The 20,449-nt window shown below is 38.9% G+C and overlaps 1 protein-coding gene across 1 annotated transcript; it reads left to right on the top strand.

Moving 5' to 3' along the window:
* The first annotated feature begins 10,612 nt into the window (after positions 1–10,612).
* LOC308083927 (uncharacterized protein) lies at positions 10,613–15,116 on the top strand. Its single transcript, XM_080426348.1, has 4 exons — positions 10,613–10,711; positions 11,279–11,429; positions 13,118–13,210; positions 14,608–15,116. The coding sequence occupies exons 2-4, from the start codon at positions 11,279–11,281 to the stop codon at positions 14,748–14,750; spliced, it is 387 nt and encodes a 128-aa protein (XP_080282474.1). The 5' UTR covers positions 10,613–10,711; the 3' UTR covers positions 14,751–15,116.
* The last annotated feature ends 5,333 nt before the right edge of the window (positions 15,117–20,449 follow it).

Genomic DNA, 20,449 nt, shown 5'->3' with positions numbered 1-20,449 from the left:
TATTTAATATCGCGTCAAATAAGAACTGTGTTCCAAAAATAAACAAATGACCCCGGCGTGTTGACTCTTATGGATATGAAGCATCAACTGACGGTGAGAAAACGCTAATGTTACTTCCGCCGAATTAGTTACATTTTCGCCAGAAACAGACTGTATCAAATATAAGTGACTGACTATCATAAACGATACAGAACCCCCTCCCTGACAATAACGCCGACACGCGGTGTTTATTTTTGGACCACAATTCTTATATGAGACGATTCTAAGATGACCCAATGTTATTCTCCATAGAGAAATTACTTCCGCAAACCTGGGGATGAACGAGTCACGTCAGGACTTCGGTGCTCTATTGGGAATTTGGGATGACAAAAAGGGGGGTCATGTCAAGTTTAAAACAGGGTTAGATTTAGAATCATTATCAAATTGTGTGTTTTCTGTTTATAAAAATCTAAATCTAACGTTTCTTGTGAAAGAAAGTATTTGTGTGCATCAGTGGCGTTCCCAGGAATTACATTTAAGGCAGGCAGATTTGTTTTCGCCCCCCCCCCCCCCTACTCGGGGGAAAACGGAAAATCTGGGGGGAAACAAGTTGACAACAACACTACACTGACTACAAAACTGAAAAACGTTAATAAAAACAATATGCAAGTATATTCAATGTAGGCCTATGTATTTAAAAAAAAAAAAGCAGCATTACAGAAAAGGCGAACATGATGTCCTGCACAAATTATTATATTTGGTAATGAATGGCTAAAGCTGCTCTCAGAGCCCCTTTTATGCCAGGTGAGTACAGGTGATGGCCCAGACCCCCACACCTGGCATTCCTGGCAGCACCCCAAACAAAGGCATACATTTGCATCACTATCCACCTGTTTCCGCGGGTAGTTTCCTGATGTGTGGGAAACTTCCTGCGGGGGGACCGGAAGTAGAAAGTAGCGGCACAGTGTGTTTACATTTGCCAGCAGAACGTAGCTGCAGCTTCACAGGTCGCATAGCGATTCTCCAAGACGTTTGTTATTAAGACTCTGCTTTTCTTAACGTCACAATGAGCTCAGGGACAACGTGTGCTGTGCGTGGCTGTCATTACAACCGAACCAAACTAAATGAATGGCTTAAACTAGAGTGCTTCGTCACGAAGCACTCTAGTTTAAGCCATTCATTTAGTTTGGTTCGGTTGTAATGACAGCCACGCACAGCACACGAAGCCTTCGTGTGGGGCACTAGTACACATGCATTAACACATCATGCATGTGTTAATGCATGATGACGTTAAGAAGTGGCCTCGTATCGCTTTGTGGAGTCCATAGTTCTAAGTAGGCAAATGTAAATGTACGCATCCATTATTACGACCTGTTCTGAATGTTTTAGATACCTCCCGACACAGCTGATTCACGTAATCAATACGTCATTTATGAACCCGTTATTATCATTTAAGATAACCATCAGTCCCCGTGCTGAGGTCATATCATCAACAGCAGTAAAAATGCAACACAGATAGGTAGATCAATATATAATTAAACGTGCAGGCCCAAGCCAAGTGCTCCAGTATTTTATTTGGGTAGTCTATTTGGGTCGGCGAGGAAACACGTGCTGTTTGTTGACATTCTAAGACCACCTCATGGCTAATTTGCATATGACGTTCATATTATCCCACTGTCAACAAAGGAAAGGACATGTATTGTATTGTGTGGTGGCTATTCTCACCTTCTTAATATAACTATGACTGTACAAATGAAAGCATGGTTCTATTTGCACACTCACAATTACAACTGGTCTGGATAATGAACACTGAGGATTTTACTGTGAGAGACGCTATGCGCACAAACACGGCTTACACTTACCATAACTAAGTAACCAAGTAAAAGTACTCATTATACAAAATGTCCCATTTCACAAGTCTTCAAAATGTTAAAAAGTATTTTGAAAATAGCCGATCTACAAGCTCACAAAGAAAGCTTGTAGATCTGCTATTTTCAAATAGCCGAAGTATGGGGTAACGTTTTTAATGCATGTTTTGTAATAATGAAAATCTACAAAGTAACTAGTAACTCAAGTTTTCAAATAATTATAGTGGAGTAAAAAGTACAATATTTGCCTCTGAGATGTAGTGGCCTAGACATACAAGTACTGCAAATTGAAAATGCTCCAGTAAAGTAAAGATTCCTCAAATTTGTACTTAAGTACAGTACTTCAAGTCACCTCCAGACAGATGGTCTTCTTCAGCTCAGTTGCAGAGCCGATGTTAACAGGCAGGGCCAGGCAAGCCCAAGCCTACATGATTCAGACCTGAGCACACTCTGTCACACTGAACACAGCACTACACTCACCTGTAGGAAATGCAGGGTATTTTATGAAACCTACATCAAACTATCTCCAATCCAAGCAGCTACACTGACGGAAGAAACCAAAACACAAAGTGCTTCACAGCTATGGCATGATGACAAAGTTGCCAGCTGGTCGTCTGGACACCAAGTGAGCACATAGAAGTGGACGTCCCATTTAATAAAGACTACACTGATGGACATGTGCAACAACTGCAGAAGTTCTACTTCTTACACATGCTACCTAAATTGGCTGATGATTTTACTGAGAAAAAGTTACATCTCTGCCAAAAGTATATGGCTCTCTTTAAGTAAATGGATCATACACACACACACACACACACACACACACACACACACACACACACACACACACACACACACACACACACACACACACACACGTAAACCTACAGTACACAAACACAGTGCGAAATCTTTCATCAATGTATTTGTCCTAGGACACAAATCATCTTTCATGTTAGAATTTTTGCAGCCCTTGTAAATCTGAGAGGAGAGTTAATGTAACACAATGTAGATCACAATCACATCACTGTTAATTGTATTTTATGTATTTCCGTTTTGACAGGCCTGAATAAATGCTTATGTAATTTCTAATGAGATAATCCAGAAACAGTATTGTCTAATTTCCAATGAGATAATCAAGTTGAATTCATTTTTCGAAAGTATTTTGTCCATTTTAGGGACAATATTAATGGGCACAGAGTTTTTGGTTATGAATCTGTTGCTACAGTTCCCACCATAAGCATCTGAAATGTACATAATGACTCCAGATGGCGCAATTACAACTAGATATTTCACAGCATTACAAGCATAGTAGTGACTGTAAGATTAGGTTCTTGAGTCCAGATTTTTTGCTTTCTGCAAAACACTTTCTCTACAGTCAATTACACTGACTTTGTTTGGAAAATTCTCCAGAAAAACCTGTGGCATAGTAGCTTCTATGGTTTCACGAGGCAGCCATGGAATTAGATCCTTAGTGTGCTCAGCAATTACATCTATCCAGAATGACAATGTTTTACTAGCCTGACTATGTGACCTTTTGAAGCGTTTTGCTGAATCAGGTTTCATTAATGTAATTAAAAACATTTGATTGATTGAAATTTGTATTAGGCAAAAGAATGTAAAACAACACAGTTACATTTATAATACTTTTGTCTAAAAGGTCCGACCAAAAAAGTCCTTGCGGACTTGTTTCCGTTGAGGTCCTTGGTCCTTGGTCCATCTACAACAAGCATTGTTGATGTGCGGGCAAAGCTTTGTAAGCATGACACAAGAGTGTTGAATTCAAGTAGAGGAATCCCTGTGTAGAGAAGACAGTCTTCATCATCTTTTAGGAGATCCTCTGCAACAGACTGTGAGCTCTCAGGGGATGGTTCAGTCAGCTCGCTAGATGTCCTGGTAGGTGGAGCTTTGGCATAGATGTGGTCCTCCATTCCTGGGTCTGACCACTGTGTCTGGACATCATGTGAGCTCTTTGCCACGGAATGTGGCTCCTCTGAAGCCTCCATTGCAACTGGCTCGTCGTCTGCGGGTACAGACATATTTAATTAGTGTACAATGAGATGTATTGCAGTAGTTGTTATCGATTGAGACAGATGTAATTGTACATGTTTAACACACCACCATGCTTAAGGCACTGAATTAAACATACGATTATGACACATTGTTTTTTGAAAAAATAAAAACTTTGTTTATTGCATCTTTTTTGTCTTTAAGGTTGTACCGTCACCTTCCTAAAATAATGGCCTACATCTTTCTTTTTGGGAAATTATATTTTTGCCTAAAGAGTTGCTTGTGGCTAGAAATAGGCCATTATTTTGGCAAGGTGCATGGAGAAGAAAAAAAAAACAAGCGCTGTGCGTGGGTGTGACACACACACCACACACACACACACACACACACACACACACACACACACACACACACACACACACACACACACACACACACAGTGACGTTACAAATGACAGATTAGTACATGTGTTTGTGATCATAAATGCGTTGCAACTTTTTGTTTGCGATAGGTTGAATCGCTTGCGACACAAATAAATCACAATGAGCCCTGCCGTGGACCAGGCCAGGTCAGATTTGTTTTAATGCCTTGTAGAAATTAATCTTACCCGTTAAATGTCTCTGAACGATACTCTCCTCTGGAGGTCTCTCACCCAACAGCAGCGTTGGATATGGGTTGTCCCGTGTAGGTCTCTTGTCCACGAAGTGAAATGAACATACATACACAGCTTTGGGAGTTTTTTTTAAGTTCAAGTTTCTTAGCCAACTTCTTTTCAAATCGGATGCGATGGAATTTTGACGTTAAGCGAGAGAAAAGCAGAGATAAAAGACTTACTAACAAACGTTCTTGGAGTCAGAATCGCTAGGCGACCTGTGAATGGACGAGGAGGCGGGCTAATAGCTCGACGGGCACTATTTGGTGTGAATTTTTTCACTGCTTGTTTTTCTTTTACTTTATTTTCTAGGGGAGGCTAAATTTGAGTTGGGCAGGCGGCCGCCTGCCTTGCCTCTATGGTGGGTACGCCACTGGTGTGCATACCTTTTAATTAGGCCTCCCAGTGTTGCCATGTCCGCTTATTATAAGGGACTTATTTGGGCTTGCTCCCAATTTTTGAAATTATTAGGCTATTTAAACCAGTGGTTCTCAAATATTTTTATGTCATGGACCCCCAAATAAATATGTGTGTTGTTTTGTTTAAAAAAGCTTCATTTCAATTATTTTTTGAGAATAGCAGATCTACAAGCTCACAACAGGTGATCATCACTCCCATCATCCCAAACACACTAATTCCAATACCCAAAAGCTTGACCCAGAAATAGTTTTGTCCCAATTGGTCATTTGTTTTTTGGAGGAGCTGAGTGGAGGGCTCTCCGAGTGCGCTTGGAGCGGCTTTCACTGTACATCAAAGTGTAGGTTTGGTTTGATTTGGTGTATTGGAATTTATGTGTTTGGGATGATGGGAGTGCTGATCAGGCGTTGTGAGCTGAAGACTCACCTTTTAGACTCCACCTCAGCCCGTAGCACTTGCCCTATAGCCTTGACGACCTTGCAGGATTATGCCAAGGCTAAAATGTAACGTAGATAGCATGTCATGTAGACAGATGCCAGCAGGTCATTGTTGAGTCTTACCTTCCTCGCTCTTTTCTCGGCCAATACAATTTCTCCAATAAATCTTTTGGTGGCATTCAGTGCCAATTAAAACTTTATACTAGGATATGTAGAACATTCTGAAAGGCATTCTGATTATGAAAAAAACTAACCAAATATGGCCAATGCAGCAGGATCCTTGTTAATTCCTTCCATTTGTTTAATTTCAAGCATACTGGTAAAGAATGTAAACTAGGCCAATAATGAAGCAAAAAAATAAAATAAACTTCAAGGTGAAGCTATCTGGTAAACAGTGGTGACTGGTCAATAGAGGGCGCTAGGGTGCCACCCACATCCTAAACCTTGATTGAATAAGTTACTGATAAGTCACATATTTATGGCCTGGGCTCAGGAATCTGCATCCATTCACTCAAACATTCAAAATGACTCTTGTGAATTGCACCATTAGTGGCATAGATACAGTAGCTGTAGGGTGTCTACAAGAGATCCAATGGTGAGGAGGGACTGTAGCTGGTGCACTGAAATCGGTAAAAGTCACTTCCAGGAGCTTTGAAAGTACAATAAACAAATCATACTTAAAACATTACATTTTTAATATTATAAAAGTTGGTTAGCTATTTGTAGAATTAGATGCAAGAATTATTTTGAGAAGGCCAAAATAAAAAATCTATAACATAATTATCTCAATGTCTATTTGAGCAAACTATACTAGCCTACATGTGACGTGACGTGACGTGACGTGACGTGACGTGACGTGACGTGACGTGACGTGACGTGACGTGACGTGACGTGACGTGACGTGACGTGACGTGGATACTGGACGTCACGTCACGTCACGTCACGTCACGTCACGTCACGTCACGTCACGTCACGTCACGTCACGTCACGTCACGTCACGTCACGTCACGTCACGTCACGTCACGTCACGTCACGTCACGTCACGTCACGTCACGTCACGTCACGTCACGTCACGTCACGTGCCGTCACATGCCACCTACTGTATGTGCGTGAAATATAGGTTCTTCTTTGGTGTGACTATTCTCATGCCAGACCCCTGGCAGCCCCTGAGCCAGTAATATCTGGATTGTACAACGTGGCCCCTGGTGTGACTGTTCTCATGGCAGACCCCTGAATGGCGTTTGTGGCAAGTTTGGTGAGGATCAGAGCAACGGTGCACCTCGACAACGTGTCGGCCCCTGGGGGCCCCTGACACAGTAAGCTGAGTTGTACTATGTGGCCCTGGTGTAGTTATTCTCATGGTGGACCCCTGAACAGTGCTTTTGCAATAGTCTGTAGTCTATAGTCAATCACAAAGTACATGCTCATTGACGCAAGCACGTCAATGAGCATGTACTTTGTGATTGACTATAGACTCAGTCTATATATATATATATATATATATATATATATATATATATATATATATATATATATATATATATAACACTGCTAATATATATACACTGCTAATATATATATATATAACACTGCTGTGATGCCACCTACTGTAGGTGGCATCACAGCAGTGTTACAACAGTGTTTAACACTCCAATGGCCATAACTCAGTGACCATTGCTCTCATCAGCGCAATCTAGGAGAAGATTTGAAGGCTGCATAGCGGCCGGAAAATCAAGTATGATAAAAACTAGAAAAAGTGCTCCTTGGAGCACTGCCAGACCCCTAGTGGTTGAAATCTGAAGATCAGAGCACTACGTCACGCTAAGCTTGGCCAATCAAAAAGAGGGACAGGGAGGAAAAGAGGGTCAGACCGGGAGGAAAAACGTTGAACCGGGAGGAAAAACGTTGACCGGGAGGAAAAACGTTGAACCGGGAGGAAAAACGTTGACCGGGAGGAAAAGAGGGACAGACCGACAAAGCCTCATGTAGGCCGACCCCCTGGGTCTGGCAAAAATCACACCCAGTGTGAAGTGAGCGGTGTTATTTAGAACAGTGGTCATCACAGTGATGGAAGCTCACTTCAAAAAAAAAGTGCGTGGTGCTATTTATAGGTTATGAATTTCATCATGCGTCTCGCTAGCCAATCACAGTACTGAGCAAAGGGTCTGAATGCTTATCAGCCAATCACAGTACAGCGACCCCAACCCCACTTATAGGAGCGGCTACACCGCTCAACTACACCGCTCAAAAATACCTCTTATTACTATCAGCTTATAACCTGTACACTTTGAAAACACACAATGACATGCTGGTAAATAAGCAGTTTATAGACTCTAGGTACATGTACAGCGCCTATAGGCCAGTCAGGCCCAGGCCCAGGCCCAGGGGCCCAAAGGTCAGTAGGGGCCTCATGAAAATTAGGTCAAGTGACTGAAGTGAGACCCATTGTTCTCTAGAGCCTGGCCCTGAATTGCACAAGCGGAACCAAAAAAGGCCCCACATACACATTTTATGTGAGGGCCTGTTCAAGATTTTCTGCTCAGGGCCCCAACATTCTCAGTGGTAAAGTATATCTAGTACCCACCACCGCGAAGGTTGTAGGTTTGAATCCATCCTTGTGCATTCGGCTTTTTCGGGCGCCTATATGCCCGTGTTCGGGCAATTAGCAAAATATAAAAATGATAAAGTAAAATAAAAGAGAAAATTCTAAATAATCACAGACTTCCCAGATTAAGTTTGTTTTAATGTTGATGTACTGCATAGTGCATATAAAATACAAGCAAACATTTGTAGTCTCATTATCATGCATGTAATAACATATACTAACACCACTATATTAATGGGGGAAAAGGTGAACATTCGAAATGATCTAAAAGTGGGCCAAGTTGGCTCACTTGAAAGGTAAATATATATTTTTTTTACAACCATTAACCCAATTTGGGGTTTTAGATAATTCATTAACAAATACAGGAAACAGCAATATACATTCTCTTAAAGTTACTTAGAAGCACAACCTCACACTCAATGGTCTTCCTGTACCCTCTCTACTCATTCCCTTCAGCCTCCTCATCTTCTTTGTCTTCATTCATCTATTAGTCTTTATTAATCCCACAGGGGGGAATCAATTTTCAGCTTCAACCAGATTATTGCTGCTTAAGTGGTCAAAGTCAGGGGGTAGTTGGGGATTAAAGGTCTTGGAGTGATGTGGGTAATGCTTATGTTCACCTTGACACATTGTGGGGCCAGGAATCGAACCCGGGACCTACACATCCCCAGGCGGCCTCTCTAGCCATTCAGCTGTGGCCACCTTAGTGAATGGATTGCAGAAGTGGACCACTTGGACACTTCACACTTGAAATAGTCACTGCAATTGAGACTTACAGAATGTTATCTGTTGTTTCTTTAGCTGCATGCCTTTAATGCTCTGCAGCTGTAGCTGGAACCATTGCCTAGATACACATACCACACATAAACATACCACAGATACAGTAGGTGCATACCCACTGCACAGGCGCTGACTATAGTTGCCACTGTGTACTGTATGTAGGTCATAAAAACAGGCTTCCTGTGTGGTATTGTTTCCTGTTCTTTGTTAGAACATGTATTGTCTTGTGTCTGAGTCAAAACTTTGATCCTGATTGCACAATTGCTACTGTTGCTAATTGCATCATGACTCATCCTTCATAAACTCTTAAAAAGTATCCTGTTTACTCTCAACCAGATATGATTTTATTCCAACTCTTAGAAACTGAGATAAATCATAAAGAACACATAAAGAACTCATCATGCACATGCCCAGTTTGGCCCTGACAGCATCCTCTATATACATTAGTTGTAAATGATGAAAAAAAATGCATCAAATATCTACACGTACTGTAGTTGTATATTGGTTGTATAGTATCAAATATGTTGCTTTCTCAATGACTGCTAACAGCTGAATAGCTAACCATTGTATTTCAATTGTCAAGTCTCCAGTATCATTGGAATAATTTTTCCGTTAGGTTTAGTCTGGTTACAGTCATCAGTGTTTATTCTGAACCTGTCCCCTGGTGCTAAAAGCCTGCATATTCTGGTGTATCTGTGTGTGTGTGTGTGTGTGTGTGTGTGTGTGTGTGTGTGTGTGTGTGTGTGTGTGTGTGTGTGCGTGTGTGTGTGCGTGCGTGTGTGCGCGTGCATGCGTGTTATTCTATATATGACTTAACCTTTATTTTAGCAGGGAAATCACTCTGAGATCAGGGTCTGTTTTTTCTACATAATGAGACAAGACAAATGAGTTGCACACCTATCGAGTCAATAATGAACACTTCTATTCACTACTCTGTTGTTTGGCCCCTAGTCAATGTGTTCAATTGTCCGTTGTCTAACCCAGGGTTTTATGAACCAATCTGGTCAGTGAAATTATTTATAAAAATGTTACTTCACAAAAGCATTATTCTGAATCTTGTCTATTAACAAGTTTGAAAGTAAACACTTTGAACTGATTTTGAATGTATTCTAAAGAGGTTGTTGGGTCCCGTCTTTAACAGATGTACTCTCAAAGTTGGAAGACAAAGGTATTATTTAGATGAATTAGATCCTTAAAACATCTTACTAATTCAAGCTTTGACTAGGAGATCCACTCCCTCTGCAGATGAATGGCACATAATTAAATATTGTACACTTGCCATAATGTATGGAATTTGAAGTGATGTATGCTTACTATCGCAATACATTGGCCATCAAGTAATTTTACATGATTACATAATTATTATTAAATTATACAAACAAGAGATATTTTTAACATTATTATTTATTACTATCTACAATCTCCTCTGTTATGAATGCAACTAAATTTAACTTTATTTCTCTGCAATTATTATAAAATCTGAATCATGTTATTGGCCAGTTGCTGGAGGGAACATCTACAGCAGCTGCTGAGGGCAAATCTTCCTTTCTCTTTGCCCGCCCAGAATTGAACACATCTAACAAGTCTTTGTTTGCACGTACATTTTGCGGTAAAGAGTATTGTGCACTGTGTGCGTGTGTGCGTGTGTGCGCGTGCACGTGTGTGCGTGCGTGCGTGTGCGTGTGCGTGTGTGTGTGTGTGTGTGTGTGTGTGTGTGTGTGTGTGTGTGTGTGTGTGTGTGTGTGTGTGTGTGTGTGTGTGTTCTGTGTGTGTGTGTGTGTTCTGTGTGTGTGTGTGTGTTCTGTGTGTGTGTGTGTTCTGTGTGTTTGTGTGTTCATGCCCATGCACAAGTGTGTGCAAAACCATGGGTTGACAGTTAAAGTCAAACTAGAACAGACAGCAGATCAGAGTTTATTGTGCAACATTGAAGCCCAATGTAAGACAACACAGACTTTGGACAAAGTAAGTAAGATAACATATTTACAAATATATCACATTATTTAGTAATCACTTAATGCGTAATATTACAGTGGTGGAAACTCAAGTAAAAGTATCAATACTACAATGTAGAAACACAAGTAAAAGTATTGGCATCAAAATATGATTAAAATACCAAAAGTAAAAGTACTCATTATGCATTATCCGTTTCACAAGTTATCATAATGTCTAGAATTTATACAAAATCTTTTGAAAATATCAGATCTACAAGCTGCGACGCGTTGTGAGCTTGTAGATCTGATATTTTCAAATAGCCAAAGTTAGGGCTGAAGTGGTTAAGGTGTGTTTCGTAATAATAATCAAAATCTACGAAGTAACTCAAGTTTTCAAATAACCGTAGTGGAGTAAAAGTACAATATTCTGCCTCTGAGATGCAGAGTAGTAGATATAAAATTATGGAAAATTGGAAATACTACAGTAAAGTAAAAGTACCTAAAAATTGGACTTATGTGCAGTACTTGCGTACTGTACATGCACTTATTTATTTTACACCACTTAATACAAATGAACTTTTCTGTGTCATTCCATAAGATGTCTGCATTGATTTCGGGCAAACCAGTCATGCGGCGTGTGATGTACGATGGAGGAGTCAGGGAGGAGAGGCAGGAGGAGAAAGGAGAGCAGGAGGTGAACGTGTTGTCAGGCCGACGCTCCGGTTCACAGGAGTCTACAGGAGATCAAGGTACACATTAACACAGTGGTTCTCAACCTTTTCAGGCAACGACCCGCTGAAAAATATCATATTTGAACTGGGGGCCCCCCACCCTGACAAGCACTTGGAATTGTATTATTATTATTGTCTCCGCCAGAGGTGGAGAGTATGTTTTCGTTCTTGTCCTTCCATGTGTCCCCCTCGTCTCAGCCGAGCTAACATTGGTCAAGCTTCGCGTGGTTTCTATATCTATGTATCACATCAGCATCCAACAAAATGGACATAGGTATTTCTTCCATTCATTAGGCCTGGGCCCCCCTATGATTTTTTTTCTTTTTCCTACTGCCCACTTGGAATTGAAGCAGTTGAGGCATTACATTTAGTTTGACTCGGTTCCACAGATAAATATTGTGAAAATAGCTGATCTACAACCTCACAGCACCTCGCAACGTCACTTCGTTCCGCGCTATATGAGCTTGTAGATCTGCTATTTTTGAAAATTGGGGCAATTCTTTTATATATAAAGCGAACACTTTTAATTCAAATCTTTGCTTCTAGCGGTCCCTGGAACAAAATATTTTGAGATGGGGGTCCGTGACCAAATACCTATCATTTTGGGGGTCCTTGACATGAAAACGTTTGAGAACCACTGATATAGAAACATACGTTTTTCAGGAAACTTTTAGGATTTAAGGACACTTTTAGAATCGGCTTCAGGTCTTAATGGGTTAACATTGGTGGGCATCTGAGTGCTCACACATCGTAGTCTCTATAATTGCTAATGCATGATCAAATAATTTGGAAGATGAAGGGCTTCTAAGCATGGGTGCTTATTTACGTTTCTGCCGGTGGGTGCTCAAAACAGTTGAGTGCCACCTGCAAACATGCAGTAGCATTGTTTTCTGGTACTGTATATGTCTCTGTATCAGTTCAGTATAATCAGTGTGTAGATCCTATAGACTATTCCATGTGCACCCTTAAGCACCATGGACAGCGCGGTCACAAAACACGCACAACCAAGTTTTAAAACCTTAATGAATTAGTAGAATACAGTATTTACTGAGGGACGATACGTATGCGTTTTGAGACGGATTGTACATCTGTCCCTCTCTCTCTCTCTCTCTCTCTCTCTCTCTCTCTTTCTCTCTCTCTCTCTCTCTCTCTCTCTCTCTCTCTTTCTCTCTCTAGAAAACATGGCTTTGAGCGAGAGAGAGCAAAAGAAAGAGGGAGAGAGTGAGAGAGTGAATTTCAAATTGTAAATTTGATTGGCTGATGATTAAAAAACATAACTGGCACAAGGAATTGTGCTGTGTCTACTGTTTTTGTTTGTTCTTGTCTTCTCTGTCTGATAAAATCAATTAAGAATTTATATTAAAAAAACATTCAGACTTTTCAGATTACAGAGACATTTTAATGACAGAAATTGGTTGAGAATTTCTTGCGGTCAGACCGGGGGCATCATACGTCGTATGAATGTTACAAGGTATTATAACACAATAACTGCTCAACATGGCGCATTTGAGCAGTCCTGTATATTTGTGTTTTTTTTTTGTGTGGGTACTCGGGCTTCGAAGCACCCATGGAATCAGCGCCTATGGTTTGAATAAATTGCACTTGCATTCCAACTTAATTCTATAATATTCACTCTGCGTTCTTTGAAATGAAACATTGAAGCTGATCATATTAAAGTTGAACTCTACTGTACTAATACCCTACAGTTGCCCGGAGAAGCATCCGCAGAACATCTGCAGTGTGCCTGGTGTTGCTGTTTTTTATACTAGGAGTGAGAACCGTAGACGTGGCCTTGCAACGTGAGTAAGACTACTGTACCATGCTTTACATTTGATAGTGTTTTGGTTCTCTAGTACTTCATATACATGTTGAGAACTATGCACATAAAAACACAGCTGATCATTGAGTTTTCTTCTTCTTAAAGTTGCTTTTCCACACAGATGCTTGACCTCATCATGAACAATAGCAACAACTGTGTTTAATGTTTGTTTGTTTGTTTATTAAGGATCCCCATTAGTCTACACCTTAGTGGAGACTATTCTTCCTGGGGTCCAAGCAAAATCATCACAATACAAATCATAAAATGCAGTACAACATAATCAATGTTAGTGAACAAAAACACAAACTTGGAGAACATCATTTATATTAACAATAAAAAAATTAAATTAAATTAAAAACAAAACAGGTTTGTCTGTCCAAAAATACCAAAAATAATAACCTAATCTAATCTAATTTCCTTTTTGATTATTGCTTCCTTAAGTTTCTTTTTGAAACCAAATGTATTTCTTGTTAGAGTCAAATAGGGGGGAGCACATTCCAGTATGCCATGGCTCTGTACATTACTGTTTTCTTAAGTGCATTGATTCTGGGCAGAGGTAAAATAAAGTGACCACTTGATGCCTGTCTAGTATTATAACCATGTCTTTCATTTGCAGGTAATAGCTGTAAAAACAAACTAAAGGGTTTCTGTGAGGAATACACATTCTTTAAAAACAGAATAAGGCTGCATGCCAGTCTTTCATCCACCCTCCTCCATGACAGCCTGGCATGCATAGCATCTACACTACTCCTAACAGAGCAGTGAAGTGCTAGTCTTGCCGCTCTGTTCTGAGCAAGCTGAAGTTTACTAAGTTCTTGCTTTGATGCACTAGACCAGATAACAGGACAGTAGTCCAGATTTGACAGAACAAGAGATTGTATGACTAGTCTAATTGTTGTGTTAGTTAGCAGATAAGCACTCCTTCTAATGGTATAGATGGCATTGCTCATTCTCACCACTGTATTATTAATCTGGGTGGACCATGACAGTGTTTCGTCAATAGTGACACCCAACAGTTTGACTTCTTTAACCTGTTCAATAGTAGCACCCTGCAAAGATAAGCTTAATTTCTGATCTGTCTTGAGAGCATATTTCGAGCCTATTACCATGCATTTCGTTTTTAAGACATTCAACTTCAGCTTATTTTCCATGATCCATTCAGAAACCAGATTTAGCTCTAACTGAAGCACCTTATTAACATGTTCAATGCTCTCTGACGATACATACATGGTCGTGTCATCCGCATAAATCCCCATTCCTGCATTATGTAATACATATGGCATATCATTTACAAAAATAGAATAGAGAAGGGGGCCAAGGCAGCTTCCCTGAGGAATTCCACACTGAAGTGTCTCAATAGTTGCCTTTCCTTTGCAGATTATTTAGTCAACAACCAGCTACAGAGTGACTACAACAACCAGACCCTGGAGATGAACCTGTTGCAGACCAGACATGTCAACCTGACCCTGGAGATTAAGCAGTTACAAAGTGAATTAAACCAGTTTAAGACATTTGTGTGACATTAATGACAAGTAACTAAATGTCACAAATGTTATGAATTTCATATACAGGAACATTGCCTGAGTAAACCACCATTTGATCGAATACAAGATATGGTACTCCAAGCCATCAAATTACTGCACAAAGAACTAAGCTAAAGCTAAATATTCTATACTGTTATTTGTTATACGCATTCTAGTCTATTGCTGCCTTTCACCTTTAATACCATTCACCTTATTTCATATTAGCTGAACATTTTTTAAATATTTTTCTGTAGAAAGGAAAGGTTCATGAACTATTTTCTATTACGGTGTAAGACTACTGTCTGCATCCTTTATCCATTATGCTAATGTTACTTGTGTGATTATGTCTGCACAACACATTTCTCTAAAGGGATAATAAAGTTCTTACTGACTGACTAATTGACTGAGCTATTTTCATCTAATAGTACTGGTTGCAGATAAAGCCATTGTATTTTCCATTAAATCATTTTTGACAGTCCACTAAAAAGAGAAAATGTAATCAAACTTCTTAAGAGGATGCTTGTGTACTTGCATCCTTTGGTTCATTACTTCATGCATATAAATAAACTCAGTCTATACTGTGTGGCCTTACAGCTTTGCAGAAGTAACAGTGAAATAATGGACATGTTTTGTATTTCACAGGAAGTAAAGACGTTTTATTATAATTCAACCAGCAATAAATTCCCATTGAGATTAAACATCTATTTTCTAAGGGAGCCCTGCATGACAACAGGCAGCAGTGTGAATTAAAACTAAAGCAACAAAATAAAACTAATAACAAATCAAATTAAATAAACAAAATTAAAACACAATTTCTAAAGCACAAACATTGCAATAACCTAGCAACTAAAACATTTAGTTTCATAGAATCTGCCTCCAGCTCTTTCATTCGGTATTTAAAAGGTATGCTATGGTATGGGTATACAGGGATTTTTTTTTGCTGGTGTAGGTAATACGTTTGGAAACATGCATTATTTAAAGTAAGTAAGCAAAAAGCAAAAAAAATAACAAAAATTGTAGTAATAATTAAGTTGCAACAGCAGGTGTCATAGCATCCATTTGACACAAAATATGAACAAAAGACTCTCATGTTACTTCTTAAAAATATTGGGTATTGGGTCAAAATGATTGAATTACAGACTTGTATAATTTTAGTTACTATACAGTGCATACTTTTGTAAGGTAAGTCCTCCATAAAGAGCTATTTTTGTTGTCTAGTTAGTACATTGAAATTGTATTAATGCATTTATTAATGGTTTAATCTTTCAGTATGTCTCTGCTACCCCCTCCCCCCAGACACATGGCACTCATTTATCACACGTTTACACTCAAAGGACCACAATGGAAATAAGCTCTCAATTGTGTGTGTTTTTGTGTTATTTTGACATAAGGTACTTACAGTACAGGGCTGTGACATTTCAATATGGCCATCTGTCTCATTTAAACTAGCTTTACACCACAGATTATCTAAGCCAGGGGTGTATAAACTTTCTTTGAAGGGGGCCATATTTGAAAATATGAAAATGCCATAGGGTCGACTGCATCTCCTGTCATACTGTGTCTTTGGACCATAACAAAGTCACATGAAAATGCATCACATTACAGCAATTTTATTGAACTACAGTGTAATATCAATAATCTTTTTTAAAGAAAAAATAATAACCTAATCTAATCTAATTTCCTTTTTGATTATTGCTTCCTTAAGTTTCTTTTTGAAACCAAATGTATTTCTTGTTAGAGTCAAATAGGGGGGAGCACATTCCAGTATGCCATGGCTCTGTACATTACTGTTTTCTTAAGTGCATTGATTCTGGGCAGAGGTAAAATAAAGTGACCACTTGATGCCTGTCTAGTATTATAACCATGTCTTTCATTTGCAGGTAATAGCTGTAAAAACAAACTAAAGGGTTTCTGTGAGGAATACACATTCTTTAAAAACAGAATAAGGCTGCATGCCAGTCTTTCATCCACCCTCCTCCATGACAGCCTGGCATGCATAGCATCTACACTACTCCTAACAGAGCAGTGAAGTGCTAGTCTTGCCGCTCTGTTCTGAGCAAGCTGAAGTTTACTAAGTTCTTGCTTTGATGCACTAGACCAGATAACAGGACAGTAGTCCAGATTTGACAGAACAAGAGATTGTATGACTAGTCTAATTGTTGTGTTAGTTAGCAGATAAGCACTCCTTCTAATGGTATAGATGGCATTGCTCATTCTCACCACTGTATTATTAATCTGGGTGGACCATGACAGTGTTTCGTCAATAGTGACACCCAACAGTTTGACTTCTTTAACCTGTTCAATAGTAGCACCCTGCAAAGATAAGCTTAATTTCTGATCTGTCTTGAGAGCATATTTCGAGCCTATTACCATGCATTTCGTTTTTAAGACATTCAACTTCAGCTTATTTTCCATGATCCATTCAGAAACCAGATTTAGCTCTAACTGAAGCACCTTATTAACATGTTCAATGCTCTCTGACGATACATACATGGTCGTGTCATCCGCATAAATCCCCATTCCTGCATTATGTAATACATATGGCATATCATTTACAAAAATAGAATAGAGAAGGGGGCCAAGGCAGCTTCCCTGAGGAATTCCACACTGAAGTGTCTCAATAGTTGCCTTTCCTTTGCAGATTATTTAGTCAACAACCAGCTACAGAGTGACTACAACAACCAGACCCTGGAGATGAACCTGTTGCAGACCAGACATGTCAACCTGACCCTGGAGATTAAGCAGTTACAAAGTGAATTAAACCAGTTTAAGACATTTGTGTGACATTAATGACAAGTAACTAAATGTCACAAATGTTATGAATTTCATATACAGGAACATTGCCTGAGTAAACCACCATTTGATCGAATACAAGATATGGTACTCCAAGCCATCAAATTACTGCACAAAGAACTAAGCTAAAGCTAAATATTCTATACTGTTATTTGTTATACGCATTCTAGTCTATTGCTGCCTTTCACCTTTAATACCATTCACCTTATTTCATATTAGCTGAACATTTTTTAAATATTTTTCTGTAGAAAGGAAAGGTTCATGAACTATTTTCTATTACGGTGTAAGACTACTGTCTGCATCCTTTATCCATTATGCTAATGTTACTTGTGTGATTATGTCTGCACAACACATTTCTCTAAAGGGATAATAAAGTTCTTACTGACTGACTAATTGACTGAGCTATTTTCATCTAATAGTACTGGTTGCAGATAAAGCCATTGTATTTTCCATTAAATCATTTTTGACAGTCCACTAAAAAGAGAAAATGTAATCAAACTTCTTAAGAGGATGCTTGTGTACTTGCATCCTTTGGTTCATTACTTCATGCATATAAATAAACTCAGTCTATACTGTGTGGCCTTACAGCTTTGCAGAAGTAACAGTGAAATAATGGACATGTTTTGTATTTCACAGGAAGTAAAGACGTTTTATTATAATTCAACCAGCAATAAATTCCCATTGAGATTAAACATCTATTTTCTAAGGGAGCCCTGCATGACAACAGGCAGCAGTGTGAATTAAAACTAAAGCAACAAAATAAAACTAATAACAAATCAAATTAAATAAACAAAATTAAAACACAATTTCTAAAGCACAAACATTGCAATAACCTAGCAACTAAAACATTTAGTTTCATAGAATCTGCCTCCAGCTCTTTCATTCGGTATTTAAAAGGTATGCTATGGTATGGGTATACAGGGATTTTTTTTTGCTGGTGTAGGTAATACGTTTGGAAACATGCATTATTTAAAGTAAGTAAGCAAAAAGCAAAAAAAATAACAAAAATTGTAGTAATAATTAAGTTGCAACAACAGGTGTCATAGCATCCATTTGACACAAAATATGAACAAAAGACTCTCATGTTACTTCTTAAAAATATTGGGTATTGGGTCAAAATGATTGAATTACAGACTTGTATAATTTTAGTTACTATACAGTGCATACTTTTGTAAGGTAAGTCCTCCATAAAGAGCTATTTTTGTTGTCTAGTTAGTACATTGAAATTGTATTAATGCATTTATTAATGGTTTAATCTTTCAGTATGTCTCTGCTACCCCCTCCCCCCAGACACATGGCACTCATTTATCACACGTTTACACTCAAAGGACCACAATGGAAATAAGCTCTCAATTGTGTGTGTTTTTGTGTTATTTTGACATAAGGTACTTACAGTACAGGGCTGTGACATTTCAATATGGCCATCTGTCTCATTTAAACTAGCTTTACACCACAGATTATCTAAGCCAGGGGTGTATAAACTTTCTTTGAAGGGGGCCATATTTGAAAATATGAAAATGCCATAGGGTCGACTGCATCTCCTGTCATACTGTGTCTTTGGACCATAACAAAGTCACATGAAAATGCATCACATTACAGCAATTTTATTGAACTACAGTGTAATATCAATAATCTTTTTTAAAGAAAAAATAATAACCTAATCTAATCTAATTTCCTTTTTGATTATTGCTTCCTTAAGTTTCTTTTTGAAACCAAATGTATTTCTTGTTAGAGTCAAATAGGGGGGAGCACATTCCAGTATGCCATGGCTCTGTACATTACTGTTTTCTTAAGTGCATTGATTCTGGGCAGAGGTAAAATAAAGTGACCACTTGATGCCTGTCTAGTATTATAACCATGTCTTTCATTTGCAGGTAATAGCTGTAAAAACAAACTAAAGGGTTTCTGTGAGGAATACACATTCTTTAAAAACAGAATAAGGCTGCATGCCAGTCTTTCATCCACCCTCCTCCATGACAGCCTGGCATGCATAGCATCTACACTACTCCTAACAGAGCAGTGAAGTGCTAGTCTTGCCGCTCTGTTCTGAGCAAGCTGAAGTTTACTAAGTTCTTGCTTTGATGCACTAGACCAGATAACAGGACAGTAGTCCAGATTTGACAGAACAAGAGATTGTATGACTAGTCTAATTGTTGTGTTAGTTAGCAGATAAGCACTCCTTCTAATGGTATAGATGGCATTGCTCATTCTCACCACTGTATTATTAATCTGGGTGGACCATGACAGTGTTTCGTCAATAGTGACACCCAACAGTTTGACTTCTTTAACCTGTTCAATAGTAGCACCCTGCAAAGATAAGCTTAATTTCTGATCTGTCTTGAGAGCATATTTCGAGCCTATTACCATGCATTTCGTTTTTAAGACATTCAACTTCAGCTTATTTTCCATGATCCATTCAGAAACCAGATTTAGCTCTAACTGAAGCACCTTATTAACATGTTCAATGCTCTCTGACGATACATACATGGTCGTGTCATCCGCATAAATCCCCATTCCTGCATTATGTAATACATATGGCATATCATTTACAAAAATAGAATAGAGAAGGGGGCCAAGGCAGCTTCCCTGAGGAATTCCACACTGAAGTGTCTCAATAGTTGCCTTTCCTTTGCAGATTATTTAGTCAACAACCAGCTACAGAGTGACTACAACAACCAGACCCTGGAGATGAACCTGTTGCAGACCAGACATGTCAACCTGACCCTGGAGATTAAGCAGTTACAAAGTGAATTAAACCAGTTTAAGACATTTGTGTGACATTAATGACAAGTAACTAAATGTCACAAATGTTATGAATTTCATATACAGGAACATTGCCTGAGTAAACCACCATTTGATCGAATACAAGATATGGTACTCCAAGCCATCAAATTACTGCACAA

Source organism: Gymnoscopelus braueri (genome assembly GCF_963280865.1).
Source record: "Gymnoscopelus braueri genome assembly, chromosome: 4".
Classification (NCBI taxonomy): domain Eukaryota; kingdom Metazoa; phylum Chordata; class Actinopteri; order Myctophiformes; family Myctophidae; genus Gymnoscopelus; species Gymnoscopelus braueri.
The sequence above is the reverse complement of the archived record's forward strand: the minus strand, read 5'-3'. Positions and strand labels throughout refer to the sequence as shown.

Bases quoted from the DNA above. Each gene is read 5' to 3' on its own strand.
- LOC308083927 (XM_080426348.1), top strand. From the start codon at position 11,279: ATGTCTGCATTGATTTCGGGCAAACCAGTCATGCGGCGTGTGATGTAC. The intron at 11,430-13,117 runs GTACACATTAAC...AATACCCTACAG, and splicing joins GGAGTCTACAGGAGATCAAG to TTGCCCGGAGAAGCATCCGC. The intron at 13,211-14,607 runs GTGAGTAAGACT...TTTCCTTTGCAG, and splicing joins CGTAGACGTGGCCTTGCAAC to ATTATTTAGTCAACAACCAG.